This window comes from Falco naumanni, chromosome 6 (assembly GCF_017639655.2).
Source record: "Falco naumanni isolate bFalNau1 chromosome 6, bFalNau1.pat, whole genome shotgun sequence".
NCBI lineage: Eukaryota > Metazoa > Chordata > Aves > Falconiformes > Falconidae > Falco > Falco naumanni.
Window position 1 is genome coordinate 72,723,642 of NC_054059.1, and position 22,109 is coordinate 72,745,750.

The window sequence follows — 22,109 nt, forward strand, 5'->3', positions numbered from 1 at the left end:
GGAGAAGCCCAGTGCTTTGTGTACCCAGCTGCCAGCAACCATCCCGCTTCACTGCCATCTCCAGGAGCCTGGGCTTTGATTCAGAAATCCGTGTGAGTTAGTTGGGCTGAAAGCTGGCTGTAGGGAGAGCATGGAGGGGAGCACGGGAACTGTGAAGACGGGATGGGGTTCACGTTTCCATGGGGGGTTCCCAGTAAGGCTTATCTGCAGGCCTCCCCCATACTTTTGGCAGCTGCTGGGATGGCAGTGTGTGTCGGAGCGGCCGTGGCAAGCCTTTGCGAGCCACATCGCAACCATCCAGCCCTGCCACCGCTCGCTGCGGTTTGTTTCCTTTACGCTCCCTCACTTTGCTTTCTGCTCGCCAGCACGAGCAGTCTCCTCCCACGACAGCGGAGCTGGAAATAGAGAAGGTTCCCCTTTTTTTCTTTTTTTTTTTTTTTTTAAGTTTTTTTTAAATTTTTTTTTCAACAGCAGCTGGAGTAGGGAAAATGAGGTTTTTCGGCTACCCAGGGAGGAGGCGTTGTCGGTGGTGGGTGCCAGCAAGGCCCCTGCAAGCCGTCTGGGGCTGCCAGCGTGCCACTGAGTCACAGCCAGCAGCCGCACAAGCGGATGGGTTTTGCACTAAATAAATAGTGCTCGGTGGGACTGGATGGCTCAGCAGGGGAATGTGAAATGCAATTAAGCCTTTTTTTTTTTGCTTTTTTTTTTGCTTTTTTTTTTATTGCTTTTTAACTAAAACGATCTGCAAATTAATTCAGTGCTTATAGAGGAAAAGGGGCTATTTGTGGTCCCAGCAGTGCAGGGGACTTTCCTGATCCACCCTGCCACAGCTCTCATATGGGTTTGTGTTAAACCTCGATGGCTGTGGCCAAGTCCAGGGCTTTTTTCCTGGTGTGCTTCCAGGCGACATTGCTGTGTCCAGGCAGGATTTGACCCCTGCAGTGAAGATGAGGACTCTTCTGCCTGGAGCAAATGCTAAAGGGGATTGTGCCAGGCCAAGAGCTGGCATTTCTCCCCTCGAAGCTCATCAAGCCCGACCACGTAAAGGCTCTGGTAATTGCTTGCGCAATCAGTAATTGCATAAGAGAATGCACTTGCAGAGATGCTCCGCTCTAGGCTGATCCCTTTGCAGGCACTGTAGCTCCGTCACAGGTTGCTCTGCCTTGGCAGCTGGAATTGCTCGCCCTCGGAGGAGCTGCAAACAAGCCAGAAAGGCTGGAGAGAAAGCACAGCCGTGGCTGGTCCCATCACGTTTCTGTATCTCAGTAAATGAGGGTCTTCAGTCAAGTTTTCTGCCAAAACCTGGATCTGGCCGTGAGCTTTGATGTAGCGTATCTTGGGGAAATAGGAAACCACAGAAACGTGTGGTCAGCATCTCAAAAGATCCTTATTGTGTTGGGGTTTTTTGTTATTGTTGAACATGCAAAACAGGACAGGGATGTTGCATGGTTTTTTTTCTCTAAAACCTTTCAGACTTGAAGCCTTCCCATGTCCTTGGCCATTCTGTTGAATCTGGCTCTGTGCAATGCCAGGTCTTGCAAAATGAACCTGGCTCTTAATTAAGCAGTTTTGGGAGGCTGGCCCTGATGCTGGGTGGACCCTCATTCTCCACTGGAGCTTCTCTACCTACATGGTCCGGACCAGACACACCACGTCCATGCGACAACTGGTGAACATGATCGAGGAGCTGCCTCGGGGCCAGAGTTTGAGTGAATTTCCTGCTGTTTAAGATTTTTCTTCCCCCCTAGCAATTGCTCTGCTGTGTGTTGTATAATGAAACCAGGCATCCATTAAGGTGCTTAACTTCCTTTCTTCTCCCCTCAAACTGGCACTGCCGGCACACCAGGTACATAATGCAAGCCTACTGGCGCACAGCTTTGCCCTTAATGGGTGGTTTCCCATGCAAAGGGGCTGGTGTGGTCTTGATGCCCGAATCTAATCACCGCTGTGAAATATTAATTAATCTGGCTGCTATTAAAGCTTTCCACGTGCGCTGCGGTGTCGGAGAGGCAGGCTCAGCTGAGCAGTGAAGTGTAAATAATGGAGGGCCAGATCCACCGCTGGTGTAAGCTCGCAGGGAGGCTGATTGATGTCCTGCCACTCACCACGGAGTTGTTAGAGCTGCGTTTGATGCCTGCGTGCCTTGTGCTGTCAGGATTTGGAAGCAGGGGGGAGATGGGAAGTAGCATGTTTTGGCAAATCCAGGTGGGATTCAGACATGCTGGTACCGGTGTGGATTTGGCCTCTGGAGCAGCTCCCATCTGGGGGTCACTGCACGGGTCCTGGCACAAAGCTGTGTGCTGGGGCTCTGCATGGAGCTGCTTCATGCCCCCCGCCCCAGTGCCTGCCCCGGCAAGCCCTGGCTGCGTCAGTGGGAGCGAGGCGAGAGCAGCACGTGGAGGAATGCCAGGGGGAAGCTGCGAATTTAATTGCTGAGCTAAAAGGCTTTGCGCCGATGGCTCTGAGCGGGCTGCAGGCGACGTCTGGGAGAGCGTTTCCCTCCCTGGCATGCTCCTGTCCATCCCACTCAGCGACATGAGAAATACGTCCTGGCAGCAACAGCCTTGGCTTGCCAGTCCCGGGCATCTCTGCTCTTCCTTTGCTGTCAGTGCCTCAAAATATTTTGCTGTCCCTTCGTGCCGGCGTTAAGAGACTCAGCTCCCTGTGACCGGCGCTGCCTTGTGCTGCCCTTGGCAGTCTGGGTCTTCTGCAACATCCTCGAAAGCGTCTCTGCTCACAGATGAGTTGTCAGCTTTTAGAAGCATCCCTTTGCAGATGGTGACTCTTACCGAAAGACACTTGGATGAGTGGCGATTAACAAGTGTGGAAGGGAGCAAGCCGCAGCCGTGCAGCCTGAACTGTTGAGGAAGGTCAGGAACTATTAATTAACATCAGGATATTGCTCTGAACTATGGAGCTGGGGGGAGGGGGGGGGCGGGGGGGAGCTGGATTTGGCCACCTCCCCACTACTTCCTCCTGTACGGAAGATGGTGGGAGTCTAATGCAGCCACCCAGGGTCCCCCATCTTTCCAGGGCCGCTCTTTTCCAACAACTCTTCTTCGCACCAGGCTGATCTGAACTGCTCGATCCAGATCCCCTCCTGGCCTGAGGGCTGCTGTTGCCTCTCCCTGCCAGGGCACGGGGCACCTTGTGGTCCTTGCCCTGTTCCCGGCATGGCATGCTGTGAGGAGGGCATTGGGCCGTGGTTTTAATTGGTGCCCAGTGCATTTGGCTCTTTTAAACGCGATTAGAAAGAGATTTACTGGCTTGCTTTACAGCTCTGCAGGCCTGTGGGGTCGTGCTGATTTACGCTGGGATCTGCCCTGGCGCCATAGGGGTGCAGAGGCAAATGGAGGCTGGCTGGCGCTGGAGCTGGATTTTTACTGTAGATTTTGCTGGCTATTAAATTGGTTGCAGAAACTCGAAGGAGCACCTGAGCAAAGCTCAGCCATGCCTGCTCATGGCTTTGAGCTTTCCCCTGGGGATGGCTCCTGGGGAGGAGAGGGTGTGCAAGTGGTGCCCTACATCTCTTTCAGTGCCTGCAGCACTGTCTGTCCCTTCTGTCTGCCAGCATCACTTGGTTTCTTGCCTTCCCTGATATTTTTTTTTCTCCCTTCCCATGGGCTGGGGCTTCTCGCTCCATCCCTCTGTCCACCACAGGGTGGATGGAAAACAGAGCTAATGAGTCTCTGGACCAACTTGAATATTGCTCGGTGACATTTCTAGCATGTAACAGGAAGATTTCACCATATTCCCTGGGCAGGCTCACCCACTGGGTGCTAAAGTGCTGAGGGAGTCAGAGGATGGGTATGACGGAGACTGTCACGTCGGCTGCATAAATGAGATTTTGGTAAGCAGATTAGGGAAAGGTCTCTGGTTCGGTGTGGGGCTCGGAGGAAGACGGTGCTGGACTGGCAGTACAACCCCTGCCTTCAGGCCGGTGGTTTTGCCTGGGGTTAAGGGAGCGACCTTCATGAGATATTAGGTTTAATGAGGGATTTTGTGTGATTTAATTAAGATTTATTTGCGATCAGCTGGAGTGCCCTTATTAAGTAAATTCCAGGCCTCAAATAATATGGCCATAAGGTTTCCCAGCCATGCTTATTTCCAGGATGCCATTAAAATGGGGAGAGGGTAGGGGATTAACGAGGAAAGCCTTATGGTCAGAGCACTGGTGGGAGAGTGCGTGGTTGTTTCGGGAGGTGAGCTGGGCCAGTGTCCTGTTCGCAGCTGGCCATGCTCGATCCTAAAAACCCCAGTTACAGCTGGTACCAGTTCCACTCCTGGAAACACATGCAACGAGTTTATCAGAGGTCCTCGGGGCTCATGCCACTGTCAGAGCAGCTAAGTGGGGGTTATGCTAGCAAGCTAGAGTTGCTGGGACTGAAAGACTGTAATTACCCCCAATTAGATAGACTTTCTTGGAGCAGAGCTAGCAAAGCAAAAGGCCCTTTTTTGCGCCCCCCCCCCCGCCCCCCCCCCGCCATGAGAGCGCAGATGTGACCTGCTGTGGCTGAGAGTGGTGGTAAAGAGCCCAATAAATGCCACTGAGGTGCCCCAGGTGGGAGCAAGACAAAGGTGACACTCGTATATCACAGGTAGCTGTGCGAGCCGGTGCTGCTCCTGCCTTTCCCAATTTATTCCCTCCATAGGGAGAGGGTCAGCTCACATTCCTCCATGCCTCGATTTACCTGATCTTTAAGAAAATCCATGTCCTTGGCTCCCACAGCCGTGGGCTGCCGGCAGGAGGAGAGCACGACGCACCGTGCAGGTCCCTGCTTGCGTGTCTGTTGCATCCCTGGGTGCTGCTTCGGGGTCAGCTCCGACTCGCCGAGCCTCCCCCCTCGTTAGGGCTGCCCACAAATGAATGATGATTCATGTGCCGAACGGGAGAGCTTTGGGCTCAAGGGACCTGGAAGAACCACCCCTGTCCATCCACCCGCTCGGGGCCCTCCGAAATGCCCGGCTTGCCGGCCGCCCCCGCATACCGGTGCAGACGCCGGCGGAGCAAAGCCGGTGCCATTCCCAGCTGCCATCGGAGCCGCCTCGGTGACTCAGCAGCCGTGCTGAAAGCTCCCTTATTTATTTAAACGGCTGCTCCCGCTTGGCTGAACATCCCCTGCAGCGATGCTGCCGCTGGGCCGGCCTCAGCCGCCGCTCGGCGGGGAGAAGAACGATCCCCGGCACCCCAAGTCCCCCGGTTTGCTTGGGACGCGATGGCTTTGACCACCTGGGCTCTCGGCCCCGCGCTGCGGCTCTGTGCCGCCGGCCCTGCCAGCGACTGGGAGATGCTGCACGTGGCTGGAGCAGGTACCTTGGCTTTTCCCCAGGCTGCTGGGTTGGATCTTCTGGGAGGGCAAAGCCGCTGGCGTTGCTGGTGACCTTCAGGTGTCATCGTTTTGTGTTTCTAAATACCTCGTGCAAGCCTGGGCTGGAGGAATGCATTGCAGCCGCGAGGTTTTGTCCTCGTGGGGGGGATGCTGCTGGTGGGCACCTTGGTCCGGCTGGAGCTGTGGCTGCGGTGCCGGTGTGAGGGTACAAGGTGCATGGGGTCGGTGTGGTGGGTGCTAAAGGAAACTGGTGCCTGGAAAAAGAAATGTCTGAGACCCTTGTTGGTTAGCCTGGCTGGGGGGGGTGTTGCTAGTCCCAGCGTTGGGGTTTGATGCTGTGAGGGTCAGGGGGGTCCCATATAGACCAAACATGAGGCTGATTTCAGCCCTGGCATCAGGACCAGACTTGGATTTGTGGCTCTTGGGAGAGCCCTTGGGGCAGGGAAATAAAACAAGGGAAAATCTTCGCCTTTCCTCAAGATCTGTCATTTTTACTGGGCTTTTTTAAGGTTTTATGGTCTCCTTGTCTGTGCCTGTGTAGGTCTGGGCTGGGCAGTGGTTTGGGGCAGGAAAGTTTCTCTTGGTTTCATGCAAGCAGTGAGACCCCTTCTGTGCCTAGCTGCAGGGAGCTCAGCCCTCATACCAGGCATCAGAAGTTTCACCCAGGGGCGCTGCGTTGTAGGAAGCCCTGTCCTTCTGCTGGGCCATGGTGGGGTCCTACCCACTGGTGACCTGATGTACTTTGGGCTGAGCAATGTTCCTGCTTTCCCTGTCTGGACCATGTTCACCGTCCTGCCACGTGGGACAGATGGGGCACCCGGGTCCCCTCTCCTGGCAGGTGCTTCAGGTCTTCGTCTCTCTCCCGCTGCTGCTTTCTTTAGGTGAAGCCTTAAAAATCTTCTACTCTTGGAAGAAGAAGTCATGCTAGGTGAGAGGGAAGGCATTATATTTAATTCTGCAATTATTATTGATGGGATCTGTGCTGTGTCTGCTCTTCAGCTTCATTCATCAGGATGAGGGTGGTGGATTGGCAACGTGGCTGAGCTCTTTGCTCCTCTTCCAGAGACAGGAATGTGCATTAATCCTGAAAATACTCTAAAGTCACATTTCTGGAGGTGAGATAATTGTCGAGAAGGCTGCAGGAGTGGAGGGGACCTGGCTTCTTGGCTAATAGGATCACTTACGGGGGAACTCTCCAGCTGTTTTGCAGGAAGAGCTCGTACCTGTGCTGGGACACTGGCAGGGATGCATGGCCCAGCAAGGTGAGATAAGTCACGTTGGCTAGGCTGTCCTGGGCGAGAGGAATTTATTAAGAGGATTCAGGAGATCATCAGATGCTTGTTTGTGTGAATGGCAAATGAGAATTTATTAAGAGGCCAGATTAAAGGTACTTTGGAAAAAGCGAAATCGATTGAGGGCAGCTGATGAGGGAGGAGGGAGAGCAGCAGATACCAGACTTAGAAACAGAATATTGGAAAGCGGGGAGGTGCAGAGGGGTTGGCAGGGAGAGCACAAGAGGTGGAAGGAGCTCTTTGCCGCTACAGCATTGCTGGGAGCACTGGGCCCCAAAGGGGACCCCAAAGCAAGCGGCAGCTTTCAGGGGAGGTGCAGGCTGCCTCCCCCTCCCAGTGAACACCCGCCGTCGGAGGCGATGTGCTCGGGAAGCAAGCGAGCACATTGCAGGAAGCGAGCGGTGCCAGCGCCGGGAGCTGGCGCGAGCAGGCGTGAGCTCATGCGTTCCAGCAGGAGCGGTCGCCGGCTCCCACCGGCGCAGCCTTTGTCCCCCCGGCTTCTGCTTCTAGGCAGTGGCTGCCAAAAACCAGCCCCAAATTACTCACGCTTCCCTGGGCTCACAAAGGCTGGTGCTTTGGGGTGGCTGACACCAGCCTCCTCTGTGGGGTGCAGCATCCGAGGAACGCTGGGCCCCGGGGAAAAAATGCATTGTGCCGAACGGAGCAAGGGGACGCTGGTGTGCAAAGCCCTTGGAGCGGTGCTGGGAAGGGTAGCATGTCAAGCAACCTTCCCCCCGCCCCCCCCCCCTTTTTTTTTAAATAAACAAAGTCTACAGATATTCATCAGCGGCTGGTGGGCAGGGCAGCACTGGCACAGCTTTATGCAGGGTGATGTATCATGGTGGAGGTGGCCGCGGATGCTGAACTCTCTGGTGCTGCAGCTGTCCCCATGCTTGGGGCATGGTGTGGGAGCACAACAGATGCTCGAGAACCCACCTGGACCACCGGCTGTCCCCAGGCTGAAGACGGGGGGGATCCCTGGCTGCTGCGGAGGGTGTGCCATGGCCCTGAGAATCAGGATATAGCACAGGGAGAAATATCCAGGTTGCAAATGATCCCTTCCTCCCTCAGCAGCTCCCCAAAAGCAGAGCAGGGGATCGCAGCCCGGTTTAGGATATTTAGCAACTAGGGCTAATCGCTTCGCTCCGAGCTGGGATGCGGCCGGTGCCCGCTCTTTGCTGGGCTGTGGACTTGCTGCTGCGAGAGGGTTTGGCTCTCAGAGAGGCTGCGCAGGGCATGGCTGGTGCATCATAGGGGATGTTCTGCTGCTCTGTCTGAAGCCCCTCAAAAAGAGGGGCTGGGTATGGTTGTGGTGACCTGAGAAACACAGGTCACTTGGTGATCCCCTCGGGGGAGAAAGGCTGTGGTCAGGCTGCCCAAAGGGGCATCGAAGGTGCTTGTTGTTTCTCAACAGCTCAGCTTTGGAGCTGCAAACAGGAAAACTTGTTTTCCTTTCATAGCCTTCATAAGATGCTCTCTCTCTGTTTTCTTTCTTGCTGTCCCCAGCAGCCTGTGCTCTCTATCGCTGTTGGCTCCGTGGAGAGCGTGAGGCAGGGTGTGAGTAGTGTGTCCTTGAGTTGGACAAAAGAGCTCGTAATCTGAGGGTCTGCGAAAGGGGATCTTGCGAGACAGAGAAGCACAGATTTAGGGGAACTTTGGACATCTTGTTCTCTGGGGGATGTTTTCTTGGGTGAAAAAAGCAGATAACCCTGCAGTCCTGTGTCAAATGATGCTGGTCACTAGCCAATTCCCTGCCTCTCAGCTGCAGTTTTCTCCCCTTGGTTTTTTTTGGCTGCAAAACTCTGGGATGTCATCAGCTGGGTGCCCTGTCCTCTTCCTGCGCCTCCCCACTGAATCCAAGGATATGTTTTCCACTAAAGGCACCTCCACGTGAGGATTTGCCCGAGAACTGAGGGTTTCATCCCTACTGACCAGCTCTGTCTCCTCTCTTCCAGGTGTGTGCGGCTGCTGCGGTGCTCTGCGTCCTCGCTACAAAAGACTTGTCGACAACATCTTCCCTGAGGACCCAGAGGTAAACGAGGCTCCGCTTCGCACGCCGAAGCTCTGCTGTGGTGTGTCATGCACCAAAGCTCTGGTCCCTGGGTTTCAGGGACGCGCTGTGACCTGCCCAGAAACAGCTCCCGGGAGGCAGGCGATGCTTTGACTCCAAAAAGCTGTGCCTGGAGGGCTGGATTTTCCTTTAAAGCCTGTTTGGGAGTGGAAATACAGCAGCTCCTCCAGCCAGGCTTCCTTTCCCGGAGGTGCCAGGCAGATGTTGAGGATGGATGGATGGGAGGGTAGGGGTTGGACCTGAAGGCGTATGTCCTTCTCTTTGCAGGATGGGAGAATCAGCTTCTGAGAGTGGGGGTCTCTTGAGGCCTCAGCCAGGCTTTTGAGCTGAAAAACTGCTTACGCTTCCATGATGCGGGGAAGCTGGTGCCCTGCTTTCTGCCTTGCTGAACTGGCGATGGGGGATGCCCTGCCAGCTGCGTCTGGAGCATCCAAAATCCAGCCTCTTTGTCTCCCTTTCACAGCTGAGATGAAAAGGAAGAGGGGCTCCCAGCTGGGGGCAGCAGGGCTGGGATTACCCAGGGAGGTGGTGAACGCTTGTTTTGTCATGCTGCTGGCAGCGAAGCTGAACAAGAGGCTGCTGCCGAGCCACGTGGAGAGGGGAAAGCACTGCAGTTTTCCACACTGCAGGGGACTGGGGTTGGCAGCTTGGCGTGCTTGTTTCGTTTGGCCTCAGCAGCCTAGAGGTGTTGATGTCCCTGTCTGCCCCTGTCTCCCTTGGTGCTGGTGCATTACTAGGTGCTGGCAAATGGTTCTTGCTGTGTTTACGGTGTGGGGTGCTTGATAGAGGCTTGCGCTGGGGTCACCCCTGGCTGTGGTGCCTCAGAGAGCCCTCAGCTGAGGCTGAATGCAATCCTCACTTGGCTTCCCTGGCGTACAACGTGTGGGGAAGTGCTGGGATGGGACTGGCATGCTCCAGACCTCTGGCATTGCTGCCAAGGTTTGCTGCAGAGATGTTTGCTGGGTCTGGGTGTGAGGCCGTGACGCCCTGTGCTGCTCTTGTTCAGGATGGGCTGGTGAAGACCAACATGGAGAAGCTGACGTTTTATGCCCTGTCTGCCCCAGAGAAGCTGGATCGCATTGGTGCCTACCTCTCCGAGCGGCTCATCCGAGATGTGAGCCGGCACCGATATGGGTAAGGGCTGGGAGACTGTTTCAGTCATCCCAGTGATTGGAATAACGATGGGACGCTAGATAGTAGAGGGGGTCCAGGCACAGGGTGGGATGTAGCTGCAGGTACACAGCTCCTGCATGCTCCAAGCTGTCCTGAAGCTGTGAGCATGCTGCAAAGAGACCCAAGCATGTCCTGCCTCAGAAAGTGAGACGTGGAAGTGTGCAGGGATGTGCAAAATCCTTGCAAAGGGACCAGGCAAGCTGGGAGCCACATAGTATCTCCGTGGCATCGTGTTGTCCCTGCTTGAGGAGTCTGTGTGTGTATGGTGTTTGTCACCAGCAGCAGAACTGTCATCATCCCTCTGGGCCATCGTCAGGAGCCTGTGGCACCCTCCTGGCCTTTAAAAGCCCACAGTGGCTCTTCCAGAGCCAGATGGAAGTCTGGCTAGGTGTGGGCAAGCAGCTAAACAGGGTGGCCCTGGCTGTAGCTTGCTGGGAGTTATTCAGCTTGGGAGCATTGCACCCAATGCACATCTCTATTGAGCTACGGTGATGTGGCATAAGCAGGAGCACTGACGCTTTTCCAGAGAGCCACACGATGGGGATGCATTGGGCTGGATGGGGATTGCTGGGTTTGCTGTGTCCAGCTTACCTGCGTGGTCCTGGCTGGGCCCCCTTCCCCTCCATCTTCCCTCCCTGTGTCGCTTCCAGCAAGGTTGTGCTGTGTTTACTGCAAGGAGAGCGGTGCCCACCTGGAAATAGCTGAGTGCCCTAATTAGAAACTCTGGGGGAGCACGGGAGGGCTCCTTCCCTTTGGAATAGCTCCTGGGCTGCTTCTTGTTGTCTCCCAAACAAAGCCGCAGCAGACAGACACGGCTCAGCTTCGTGGTGCGAACTTCAGCCTGCCTTTTATCCTGGGGGGAGAGAAGCCGGCAGCCTGCCTAAGAAGTGTTAAAGTTGGAAAACCTTCAAAGCCTCATCTGCATCACCCGTCATCGGGAGTGACAGGACATTCAAAGCTCTGCCTGATGTTCTACGCTTAAGTGGCTGTTAACAGGCTCTGCTTGCTATGTTGGGAAAAGAAAAGCTCTCAGAGATTTTTGACATCTAATGACAAGCCTCGGTGGGTGGGGGTGAAATATATTCCCTCCTCCACCGCCTGTGCGTATAGGCACATAACTGGGTTGGAGCACTAGCTAATTTTCAAAGTCTAACTTTGAAATGCCGGAGATGGGTTTGGATCAGCCTTTCGTTTGCAGGGCGCTGCGACTGGAGCAGCAGGGCTCGCCCCGCGGCGGGCACTGTGGCCAGGCTCTGAAAGAGCCGCTGAGCATGTGGGTGCCTCTCCGGCAGGTGAGGTGAAGGTGGCCTTGTTTTCAGGCCCGTTGGGTGTTATCACTTTGTCAACTTTGTTGCTAAAAGGAGAGTGTTCTTGTTTGAGTTCGCAGCAATGCAACCCACCCCCTGCAAGAGGATGGTTGGGGTAGGTCAGAGGTGATGACTCTGATTCTGCAAGCATCCCTTTCCCCTCTTGGTGGCCTGTGTCCAGTTGACCCCAAAAGAGAAGCCATGCTGTTGCAGTCATAGTTGGCACAGAATGTTGTTTTCAGCCTTGTTTCCTATGAGGAAGGAGCTTGATGCTTCATGCTGATCGTCAGTCGTCTCATACTGTTTTTATCCCTTGGGCCAGTTTTAGCCCAGTTTGACAGATGGGTAGGAGACTCACAGATCCAGGAATAGTTGGTGGCTTATTTTTGCAGTATTTGGAAGAGCTGTAATGGTGCCTGAAGGAAAGGCTGCAGCGTGAGCTCAACCACGCTACAAGACACCAGAGAATCTACTCAAGACTGGAGCCAGATTTCAACAGTTCTGGGGGCCTCAGGAGAAGGGATCGATCTTTCTGTGGTTCACCAGCTGCAACCTGGAAGTCCAGGGTTTATCAGACACCACCTTTTCCCTGAGAGGGCAGTTGCCTCCCCAGCTGCCCTTCTGTGTGCAGGCAGGGCTGGGGCAAGTAGAGGGGCAGCTCCTGCCCACCTCACTGCTGCCAGGCTCGGGGCTTTCGGGTTTCCCCCTTGCAGCACAAGCTGGTGGCTGCTGCATGCCACTCAGGCTGCGAATCCAGCCGTGCAAGGAGCTGGCTTGAAAAATGGAGGTTAAAGGAGAAATTGTGCTTGATATCGTGAGATCTGGGCTTGCCGCCTCTGACATTCGGCCGTGTCAGGAGATCTGGGCTTGATGTGAGCTGCTGTGGTGCAAAGATTCATAGCCACACGGAGAGCAGGAGCCAAAGGGAGGTGGTAGGAGCTGTAAAGTTTGTTTTATTCCCAGTGTCCTGGTACCAGGTCTGTGTCAGGTGTTCGGATACCTCAGAGGTCCTGCAAGAAGAGCTAGAGCTGTGAAACACAGCGCAATCACCATTTGGGGTTTTTTTTTGTGTTATTTTGGGTATTTCCAGCTGGAATAAATGCCTGCTCAGAGTGGTAAGTGGCCGGAGTTTGCTTCTCCGCTGGGCTTTGTGCATGCAGTGGGCAACCAGCAGCTGGAGGTCCGTGTGGTCATTGCACAAGCAGCCCTTCCAGAGGCCCCAGCCCCTGCACTGATAACGAACCAGATGCTGTCGATGCAGAAAGTGCTGCCATATGCTCCATGCTGATCGCCAGAGCCACTTCAAGCAACCAGCCCAATTTGCCTTGAAACTATGAAGCAACACCTGACAAATTGTTCAGTTGCAGTGTGATGAGCTGGCTGCCACTGTAATGGGCACCCTATGGAGATTCATCACTGGGCATGAGGTTTTCCAGTTTCCTCTCAGAGGCAGGAGTGTCGCAGGACTGGTTTAATGTATAGCCTGGAAGATGCGCTGTGGCAGCTTGCAGCAAAGCCAGCTGCCATAGGGTGGTCTGTGGGTGAGCTCAGCCTGGGCGGGGTGGGGGGTGGCGTGGGGGGTTGGGATGTCCTGTGCTCAGGGAGGTCCCCTGGGCAGCTCAGGGACCCATCACAGGTGCATCCCCTCTTGCTACTGTGTTGAAATCTGGATCTGGGCATCCCCTGTCCCTCTTCAGCATGGAGAGACTGAGTGACTGAGCCTCATCCGCGGAGGGATGGGGGATGAAGTAATCCTGGTGTGGGAAATGCTGCATCCTGGCCTGCACGCTGCCGCAGGACACCCAGCTCACCCCTGGGAACTCCTGGGGTGATGCGAATACGCTTTGCAGGGTTGCTTTGTGCATTTAAGCACAGCTTTTCTGGGGCACGTCGATCTAATTCTGTGTTCCCATCCTGTTCCTCCTCCCTGGCCAGGACCAGCTGGGTCTGCAGGAAGGGTTGCCGGTGACGCTAAGCCCACCCAGTGCCAAGCCCAGTGCTCCCTCACGGAATACAATGACCAGTTCAGGGCAAGGGAAGCCCACAAGCAGCACGGGGGGAGATGCAAGGTGTTGCTGGCAGCCTTGGCCCCGGGGCAGCTGGGTCTTTGCTTAGGAAGATAAATGCTGTGAGCAACAAATACACCCCAAAATACCCTGGGGATATTTTTAGATGGTGACGCTTTTTCTTCTTGGGTTGGCCAGGGCAGGGTGTTGGCATTTTGCTGGTGGGCACCCAGCTGGTTTGGGAGAGGGAAGGGGGGGGGATGGTGGCGGGCCCACGCTGCTGTTGGGGAGTGACCTTGCCCTCTGCCCACTCCTAGGTACGTGTGTATTGCCATGGAGGCCCTGGACCAGCTCCTGATGGCCTGCCACTGCCAAAGCATCAACCTCTTCGTGGAGAGCTTCCTGAAAATGGTGGCGAAGCTGCTGGAGTCGGAGAAGCCCAACCTGCAGATCCTGGGAACTAACTCGGTGAGCAGCAGCGCAGCGGGAGGTAGCAGCTCCCTGCTGATCCTGCCCTCTGCTTTCCACCCTGTCTGTCACCCCCACGTCTCTGCACAGAGCCAGGGCAGGAAACTTCATTGGGAAAGGACAGTGAGCGGCTGCAGGGGAGAATTTATGGTGTCACGTCTCTTGTGTCCTGCCACATGTGAGGTTTCCAAGACCCTGGCTGCACTGCCTGTGTGCTGTCCCTGCTGTTTGCTGTCTGTGACTGGTCTGTGATCATTGCTCTTGAATTCAGCTTTTTCTAAACGAGCCCAAGAACATGGGGGCTGTCAGCGGTTTCGGACAATAGACCAACTTAGGAGGTGATCCCCATGGATTTTGGGAACTATTTGTGCTCAGATAAGGGCTGGTTTAAACAGAGCTGCTGCTTGCAGTAAATGGCTTAGCTGGACTGGGGATGTGTCGGTCACAGACATAAAACAAGGGGAAAGGAGAATCATGGATCAACAAAGGTGACGCCCTCCCAGCATCCAGACTGCTGATCCTGGTTGGCAGGCAGCAGCTGCTTGGGCATGGCCTTTCTGCTGGTTTTCACTGGGAACACTAGGTGTATCTTAACACGCAGGCTTGTGAGGGCTCTGCCTGTGCCTGGTAGCATGGCTCAGACAAGCAGCATCTCTCCTTGCTGCTTTTTAAGAGGGGGGGTTTAGATGGAGCTGAGCATCCTGTGGGCAGGAGGGTGGACTGACTCTGCTCTCCAGTGCCTGGGAAACACACAGGCAGCTCAGCTCTGTGCTTTAGGTCTTTGCCACCTGTGATGGGTAGAGGGACTTTATTAATGTTTCTGCTGACACCTCCTGGGCCGGGTAGCACTTCGTCCAGTGACACTTCTGTCTTCCAGGAGCCGGCCCGATCCCAGACGTGGGGTTGTAAATGCCTCCACTGGGGCGTGGGCAGTGAGCGGAGACCTTTCACACCCCATTCTCCCTTGCAGCTAATTGCTCCCAGCTGAAAGCGATGTGAGCTGCCCATCAGCAAACCTATTAATCCACAGCCCTTGGAGAAGTGGGAGGATTGATCCCTTGATTGAAACCCACTCCCAGCAACAGCTTATTGTTGTCAGCATCAGTGCAGTGATGCTGCTGTAAGCTCTGGGTGTGCTGCAGGGGCTGCTTGGGAAAGCCCTTTGCAATGAGAGCAGGGTCTCCAGGCAGCAGCCATGTCCCTCTGCGCAAGGGTGGCCTGTGGGAGACCAGAGAGGTGCCACTTGGTGTCCAAACCTCTTGAGAGATATGCTGGAGCAACCTGGATCCAGCCCAGTGGCAAGCAGCTGGGTCGCTTGCTAAGCAAACACCCTCTGTGGCAGCGCAGCCCTGCCTGCAAACGCGTGCAATGTCCCCTTGCCCAGCTCCTGAGCTCTTTGGGAAGCACGGGGGTTGTCGCAGGGTCCTGAGGGACCTGCGCTAGAGGTAGGGTTTAAAGCTCAAGCCAGCCAGCATCCCTCTGTTCATGGCTGCTGTATGGCCACTCCTCAGGTCCTTGGTGCCCGAGCGGAGACTTGAATCGGAGGGACCACTGGCGTGGGGCATGGAGCTGGGGAGGGGACAGCCCTCGTGATGCCATGGTAGATGCTTCAGCATACTGGCCCCAACGCAGACTTCCTCAAGTGGGAGGCGCTGGGACAAGGACGATGGAGCCCTGCCTCATGTTTCCTGCCTGTGTGGAGCAAACCTCCCATGTTCAGGCACCTGTGGAGAGGAGAGATGGTCCTGGACCAGAGAATAAGGTGTTTCCTTAGCGCTGCTGTCACTGCAGTCAGGAATCCTTGGGAGCAGGTGTTTTAATGAGGAGTCCAGTTCAGGAATGATGGTTTGGTGGCTTTTTTTTATTTTTTTTTCCTGGCTTTCTCAAGTGTGGCAGCATTCAGAGGGCAAATAGTACAGAAAACTTGCGTGCTTTTATAGAAAAGTGAGTAATGATAATGAGACACTTCTTCCTATATCTGCTAATGAGGAATGTGCCTCAGGCTCGTGCTTAATTAGAGGGTGCTGTCTCAAGCAGTCTTCACAATAATGGAGCTGATGGCAAAGGCGGGAGGAGGTTGTTTATAGAAACCTGCTCCAAGTGAGTCATTCTCCGCGGCGTGAAATCTTGCCTGAGACACATCTCCCTCCTCGCGCAGAGCCAAGGTGTCCTACTGTGGAGGGGCTGATCCCGAGGACCAGCCCACTGGGCTCCACGGCTGCAGCACTGGAGGTGGCAGCAAAAATCCAGCGTCCTGTGATCACTCTAACCCCGTTCTATAATCCCCGGCATGAACATATGGAGCAGCAGCTTCAATCCACTTTGGTTTCTCATCCTTGTTAGGAGGCTGCTGGGCAACCTCCCTGCTTTGGGTAGGAACCATCTAATTTCCAGCTCGATGTCATTCCTGTTTTATTTCTCCTCAAACCAGCATTGATCTTTCATTTAAACAGCTCTTCCCCCGCCTTGATGTTCCTCGTCTGATGTATTTATGTCTGATGTATTTATAGGTGGCAGCGTTATCCCTTCCCAGCCGTTGTTTTGCTTCTCCAGGGCAGCTGCGCTCCTTGTGTTTCCCCTGTGCTTGCTCCCCAGTCATCCCAGTCGTGTTTCAGGTGGAGCTTGTGGGCTTCAAGCACAGGAACCCCAAGCTTCCCAGCCCTGCACCCCTTCAAACCACAGCAGAAATAGTGTTGCATTTCAATGTTTTAAACAGTTTTCCTAGTGGAAACACAGCGTGAAGCTGCCAAGCAGCTTTTGGGCTGGATTGCAGTGGCCATTAGTGAAAATAAGTCGCTTTCCTTGAAAGTTTGATGCCTCCTTTCCTGCCGACCCAGCTCTTGCTGGGTCATTTCCATGTATCCTGGTGCTGCTTTTTGCCACTGGGCACAGGTTGGCAGTGGGACTGGGATGGACATCCCCCATAATTGCTGCGTGGTACAGCACCCTTGTAGGGGCAGCCAAGTCTTGGAAAAAACACAATAGTCCGTGAGTGAGTGGCAGATTGGAGGAAGGAGAGGCTTCAAGGCTGATTTTTCTCTGTTCTTGGCTGGTTTTTACAAGTTCTGGTCCTGCCGGAGGCTGCAAGCTGCAAATGGGTGCCGGGAGGGCAGCAGCCTCTAGCTGTTGGCAGATGTGAGCACCATGACGCATCCAGTGTCACCGGGCATGGTGGTGTCACGTGTTTAGGTCTGTCCCCTGAGGACAGAGGCAGGCAGGGCTCACCTGCCTGGCAGAGGGCTGGGGAGCTGCCCTGGGGCAGGGAGCTGAAGTTGGGTGCTGCTGGCGTGGATGGGCGGGCTGGCAATCCCTGGGGCTTCAGCAGCTCCAGAGTAAGGAGCACTGGTGAGGGAGTCCTGTTTGGTTGCCTGATGGCATGGAATGAGCTGTCGACCTCTGTGTGGCGGTGGCTTGATACCTGCAGATCCTGGCTGTCAAGAAACCGCTTCGTTGCTTTATTTCACAATGCTTTGTAGCTGTGGGATGCTTGGGACGGCTCCCCTGGAGCTGCCACGGGAGCCCTGTTGCTGCTGCTCACTCTGCGTACTGCCCTTGCTTCTGGTTGCACGTGGAGTTGCCATGAGCTTCAAAAAACCACTTTGTGAGCTGCCTGGTACAGAGGTTTCTTATATAAGAGCCCTGCATTTTTTCTGGTGAGTAAGAGGAGTTTATCAGTTGGAGCCTGTCCCTGCACTCTGGAAACAGTTCCTGGCAGGGCTGAGCCAGCTCCTTTGCTTGCGCAGAGCCAGCCTTTGTAGCTGACGTTATTAATAGCCCGGTGCAGCGGGTGCATGCTGATCGGTACTGGTGTGATGCGCTGCGATAGAATGCCTGGCTCTGCCAGTTGTGGAGGGGCACCGGTGGGCCGGTTCACCTGCTGCTCTCCTGGCGGGGCTGTGTGCCAGCAAATGCAGAAAGCACAAAGTGAGAAAAGCCTGCAGGTGGGGTTAGGGTAAAGAGGGGAGCTTCCGTGCAGCGTGGCATCTCGAGAGGGTGCTGAGCATCCTAAGAAATACCAGGTGGACGGATGGCCCCTTGGAGATAGGCTAGGTCCTTCCAGCTGGAAAAAGAGCCCAGTGGTCCTGATGCCTTTGCCCAGGACAGCTTGCCTGAGTGACATGGGATTGCTCGGTGCAACTGCAGAGATTCATGCCACGCTGTTGGGGCTGCACCGGCATCGGCACTGCATTGGTGCTCTCCCAGTGTTGCTGGCTAGCAGTTAACAGCTGGGATGGTTTGGGGGATTGCTTGGAGAGCGAGCATCCTCTCCCTTCATCGCATGCCCATGCAAATGGCCTCAGCTTTCGCAGCACGATGAAGCAGGTGCAGCACAGGAGCACAAAAGCAGCCAGCAGATTTCTCTGCCTAAATCTTGGTGGGCAGCTGCTGCTTGCGCCCTTGCACTGAGTGGGAGGATAAAGCATGGGGACTTGTATCGCACGGTGCTTGTCCCAGGCCAAGGATAAACCTTGTCCCTTCGCAGCACCAGGAGCTGTTGGGTGGATACAGGCTGAATGTTCTGTATGCTCCAGCCAGGAGCTGACGCTTTGGGTTCTGTGGCAGCTCTTGTGCTATTGAGGTTTTATTTATTTTCCCTTGTTTAAAGCTACCCCTGTCAGCATGAGTGGGTGAGTTGAGGGTCCCCCTTCCTGCCCGACCCTTTGTTCCCATCTATTCATGAATAAATTTCGGAATTCAGAGGAAAGCTTGGAGATGTGTTTATCCTTTCTTCCTCCTTAACTCTCTCCCTGAAAGCTAAACAGCCAGCTCTCAGTTGGTGGCATTTCTGGCAAGCCCCGTGCCTGTTGGCCTGGCCACGCTGGGAGGGAGTGATGGGACCTCGTGCTGGCAGGTGCTGCGGGTGAGATCTGGGATGTGGTTAATAAGCATCTTGCAGCTGGTTTCTCCACCGGCATTTCCAAGGCTGTTTTCCCTGCAGCAGCGCTTGGGAGATGTTGGCCAGGTTTTGTGCCATCTGGGAGGATGGCAAGGAGCTGGGGCAAATTTACCTCTTGTTCCTAGTGTGTGCTGCATATGAGGGATCCCTGACTCAGAGCCGGGTTGCACCTCTAAATGCCCTTTGCCGGGACTGCGGGGGCTTGTGGTGATGTTTGCAGTGTCCAGAGGCAGGCCTGGGTGCTGCTGGAGCTCAGTGGGGCTATGCGGTGGCACGTACCTGATCGGCGACCCCGTGTCCTGGGTGCAGCTGGGCAGCCTGGCTTGGCATCCCGAGCACCCCCCCAGCTGCTGTAGCAACGAGCCCTGTGTTATGCTGCCGAAGCCCACAAGCGTTTGCTGGTTTGGAGAGGAATTTTAAGAATATTTGTTTTGCCGTGCCCTCTGGGCTTGACCCCCTCTTTCTTCTCTCCCCAGTTTGTGAAGTTTGCCAACATAGAAGAGGACACCCCATCTTACCACCGCAGCTACGACTTCTTTGTCTCCCGCTTCAGTGAGATGTGCCACTCTAGCCACGACGACCTGGACATCCGGACCAAGTGAGTGCCACCGGAGGGGTGTCCTTGACCCTGCTGGCTCTGTGAACTCATCCTGGGGGGCTTTCCCTGTGCCCTTAGCCTCTGCTTCTCCTACGGAAGCGCCTGCTTTCCAGGGCAGGTTGGATGCAGGCTGCACAGACTGATTTTTGCTGTGATTCCCCAGAGCTGGGTGCGCTCAGTGCTCTGCCCTCCCTTGTTTTCCAAGCTGGCTGTATGGAAGGATTAAGCAGGAGCCTAGAAAACACAGTCTAGTGCGTATCCAGCCTCTGTGGCTGTGGGGGATATTTGTGTGCAGCGTTAGATGTGTGTGAGAGAAGTTGATGGGTATTTGCTGTCCTGAGAGCAGGGCAGCTGTGTTCACTGACCACAGCCGGTGGCTGAACAAGGGACAAACGTGCCCTTGGGCTTCAGACTTCTTTTCTTTGGGCAAAATGCGAGCAGGTAAAACCTGGAGTCTGCCCATCATGGGGCTGCCTCGGTGCATCTTTAAGCATTTATTGTCTTTGCTCCACTGCCGGAGCTCAGAGCAGGAGGTAAGGAATTTATCCTGGCCCCAAAAGGAAGGATGATGATGATGATGATGGGAAGAGGCCCCCAACTCTCGGCAGAATGAACGTTCACTCCAAATGTGCCTCCTGCAGCCGTGTGGTCCGTTACTTTCCGTGTTTAGAGGCACTTACCTCTCTAGACAGCGTTGAGGACTGACTTGTTTTGCTGTGATGGGAAACGTACCCCAGGGGGATTAATTACGACTAAAGCAGACAGATTAATGTTGTTTACTGCTGCCGACGCCAGGCCTGTTGGTGATGTATTTAAAAAGAGCCGGCGCTTGGAATGGCCCTGGGAGGCACTGGTGGCGTAGCACCGGTGGCTTTCACTGGGAAGCTCTGGGCAGGAGGCCACTGCTGCCAGAGACAAGTTTTGAGGAGAGCCTGGATGTCAGGCAGCGTCTGAGTGCATCGTGTCGGTGCTGTTCCTGGAGCTGCTATACCGGTGACCGCTTGCCGTGCAGAGGGGTGAAGCCCTGAGGCTTGCCACTTCTTGTCCCCTTTTCACACTGTGGACTCAAGGGTGTTTTATTTTCCTTAATAAGGAAATAATGCAGAAGGCTAATTATTTCCACTTGACCTTCAGGGCACCAGTGACACTGGCTAAATTGCATTGGAGACAGGAAGAGAGAAATTCTGCGGCTCCTGTAATTAAAAAGGAGCACACTGCTTTCCTGGGCCCTTGGTCGTGCTCAAAGCTCCTGAAGGATTGTGTCTTGGTCAGATTATTGCCTTGATTACATCTGCAAAATGTGGTAGGGAGACCTCAGAGCAGGTTATTTGATGCATCTATTTCTGCAGATAAGCACGTGCTGTCTTTCTTGGCATTAGCAGTGGGTGTTGAGGGGCTGGTTTCAGACCTGGGAATCCTGGTGTGCAGGGAAATTTTCATTGATGACTTTATTGACTAGAGCAGAGCCAGGATCTTTGGCCCAAGAAGGGACATAGGTGTCAAAAAGCACCTGGGCTTCCCTAGCATCCAGCATCCCCATGGGTGCAGCTCAGCTCTGCAGCTGCTGGGAACGGAGGAAATAGGAAAACCCTCCACACATGCCACAGCTGGAGAACGGAGACTTCCCAGGGCCAAACGCAATCCTTTGGAGAGGTCAGGCTTGCCGGTGCCCCCTCTCCATCTTGGCTAGCACATGCCACGGAGACGCGTGGCTGTTGCTTGCCCAGGGGCCTCCTGGGGAGGACAGTGGATGGGAGCCGGCTGCTGCTGCCAGGATGGATTTAGCTGGTTCAGAGCCTTTCCCGCTCGTGCCAGTCAGGCTGCGGGAAGCCACATCTCTCGGGGATGCAAGGCAGGAGGATTGCCCTGGGGTATGCCAGGGGAACTGGGGCATTGCCTGCCTGAACCCCTCCAGTGGCGCGGAAATCACTGTCTTCTCTCCAACTTTTTGCCTAGTTTCACCCGTGTATGTCTGTGTGTATAAATGTAAACCAATGTATGCTATATAGATACGTAGCATTTTGGTCTCCGTTTGTTCCCCCAGGATCCGGATGTCTGGCATTAAAGGCCTGCAGGGAGTGGTGAGGAAGACGGTGAACGATGAGCTCCAAGCCAACATCTGGGACCCGCAGCACATGGACAAAATTGTGCCCTCGCTGCTCTTCAACTTACAGCACGTGGAGGAGGCCGAAAGGTCGGTGCTGCCATGACCCACCTGCTCCACCAGCACCTTCGAGGCCCCGGGGCTGCTTTTGACAAGGTTTTGCAGGGCAGAGGCGTTGCAGGCTGATTTGTGCCTGCAGCTCGTGAAAAACGTGGTGAGCGGCCAGAGGAGAAACCCTGTGAGTGCCTCACTGAAGGATGACGCAGGTGGCAGGAGCTCTGCGTGTCACCCGGTGGGTGCTCTCAAGGTTACTGCTGTCCTGGCCACCACAGGGCACCAGGGCTCCTGCGGAGCAGAGAGCTCCCTGCGCTCTCCCTGCAGTTAAGGCACGCTGTTTGCAAAGGCTGGGGGGGCTGGCCTCTGTGAGGGGTTTCTGCTTAAATGCTCCTGAAGTGGTTATTTTAAAGCCGGGCGAGAGGAAGTGAAAAATGCCTTTGCTCGCTGCCCCTCCATTCTTTAGGTGTCACCCCTCACCAGCTGCGTGCTGGCCACCAGCTGGGTGTTCCAAGGGGAGCTGTTCAGCTGGGAAGCGCAGAGCAGAGAAGCAGGCATGAATTCCTCCTGAGATTTTCCTTTTGAAGGTTGAGAGATGTATCAGCCTGGGAAGCTGGCTTCTGGCTAAATGCCTTTTCCCTTTTTCTTGCAAACTGAAGCATCAAGGCGATAAAAACATTTGTGGTGTTTGTGTGATGCCAAATGAGTCCAAGTGTGGAAAAAGGGGATGGATCTCCTCTGGGGTGTGTCTGTTCAGGGTGACTAGTGCCGGGCCGTGACGGCTTTGGTCTTCCTGCCCTGGGAAGCTG

The 22,109-nt window shown here is 54.9% G+C and overlaps 1 protein-coding gene across 5 annotated transcripts in view; it reads left to right on the forward strand.

Annotated features, from left to right (window-relative positions):
- The window catches only part of EFR3B (EFR3 homolog B), a 40,703-nt gene that overhangs the window by 3,166 nt on the left and 15,428 nt on the right, over positions 1-22,109 (forward strand). For 3 of the 5 annotated variants that reach the window (XM_040599130.1, XM_040599131.1, XM_040599132.1), the window contains exons 2-6: positions 8,578-8,654; positions 9,700-9,827; positions 13,497-13,647; positions 19,021-19,142; positions 21,187-21,336. In XM_040599130.1, the coding sequence (XP_040455064.1) occupies positions 8,578-8,654; positions 9,700-9,827; positions 13,497-13,647; positions 19,021-19,142; positions 21,187-21,336 (628 nt within the window). Of the gene's footprint in view, positions 1-4,990; positions 5,311-8,577; positions 8,655-9,699; positions 9,828-13,496; positions 13,648-19,020; positions 19,143-21,186; positions 21,337-22,109 lie in introns of those variants that run through there. The other 2 variants (XM_040599128.1, XM_040599129.1) reach the window with 1 other exon arrangement.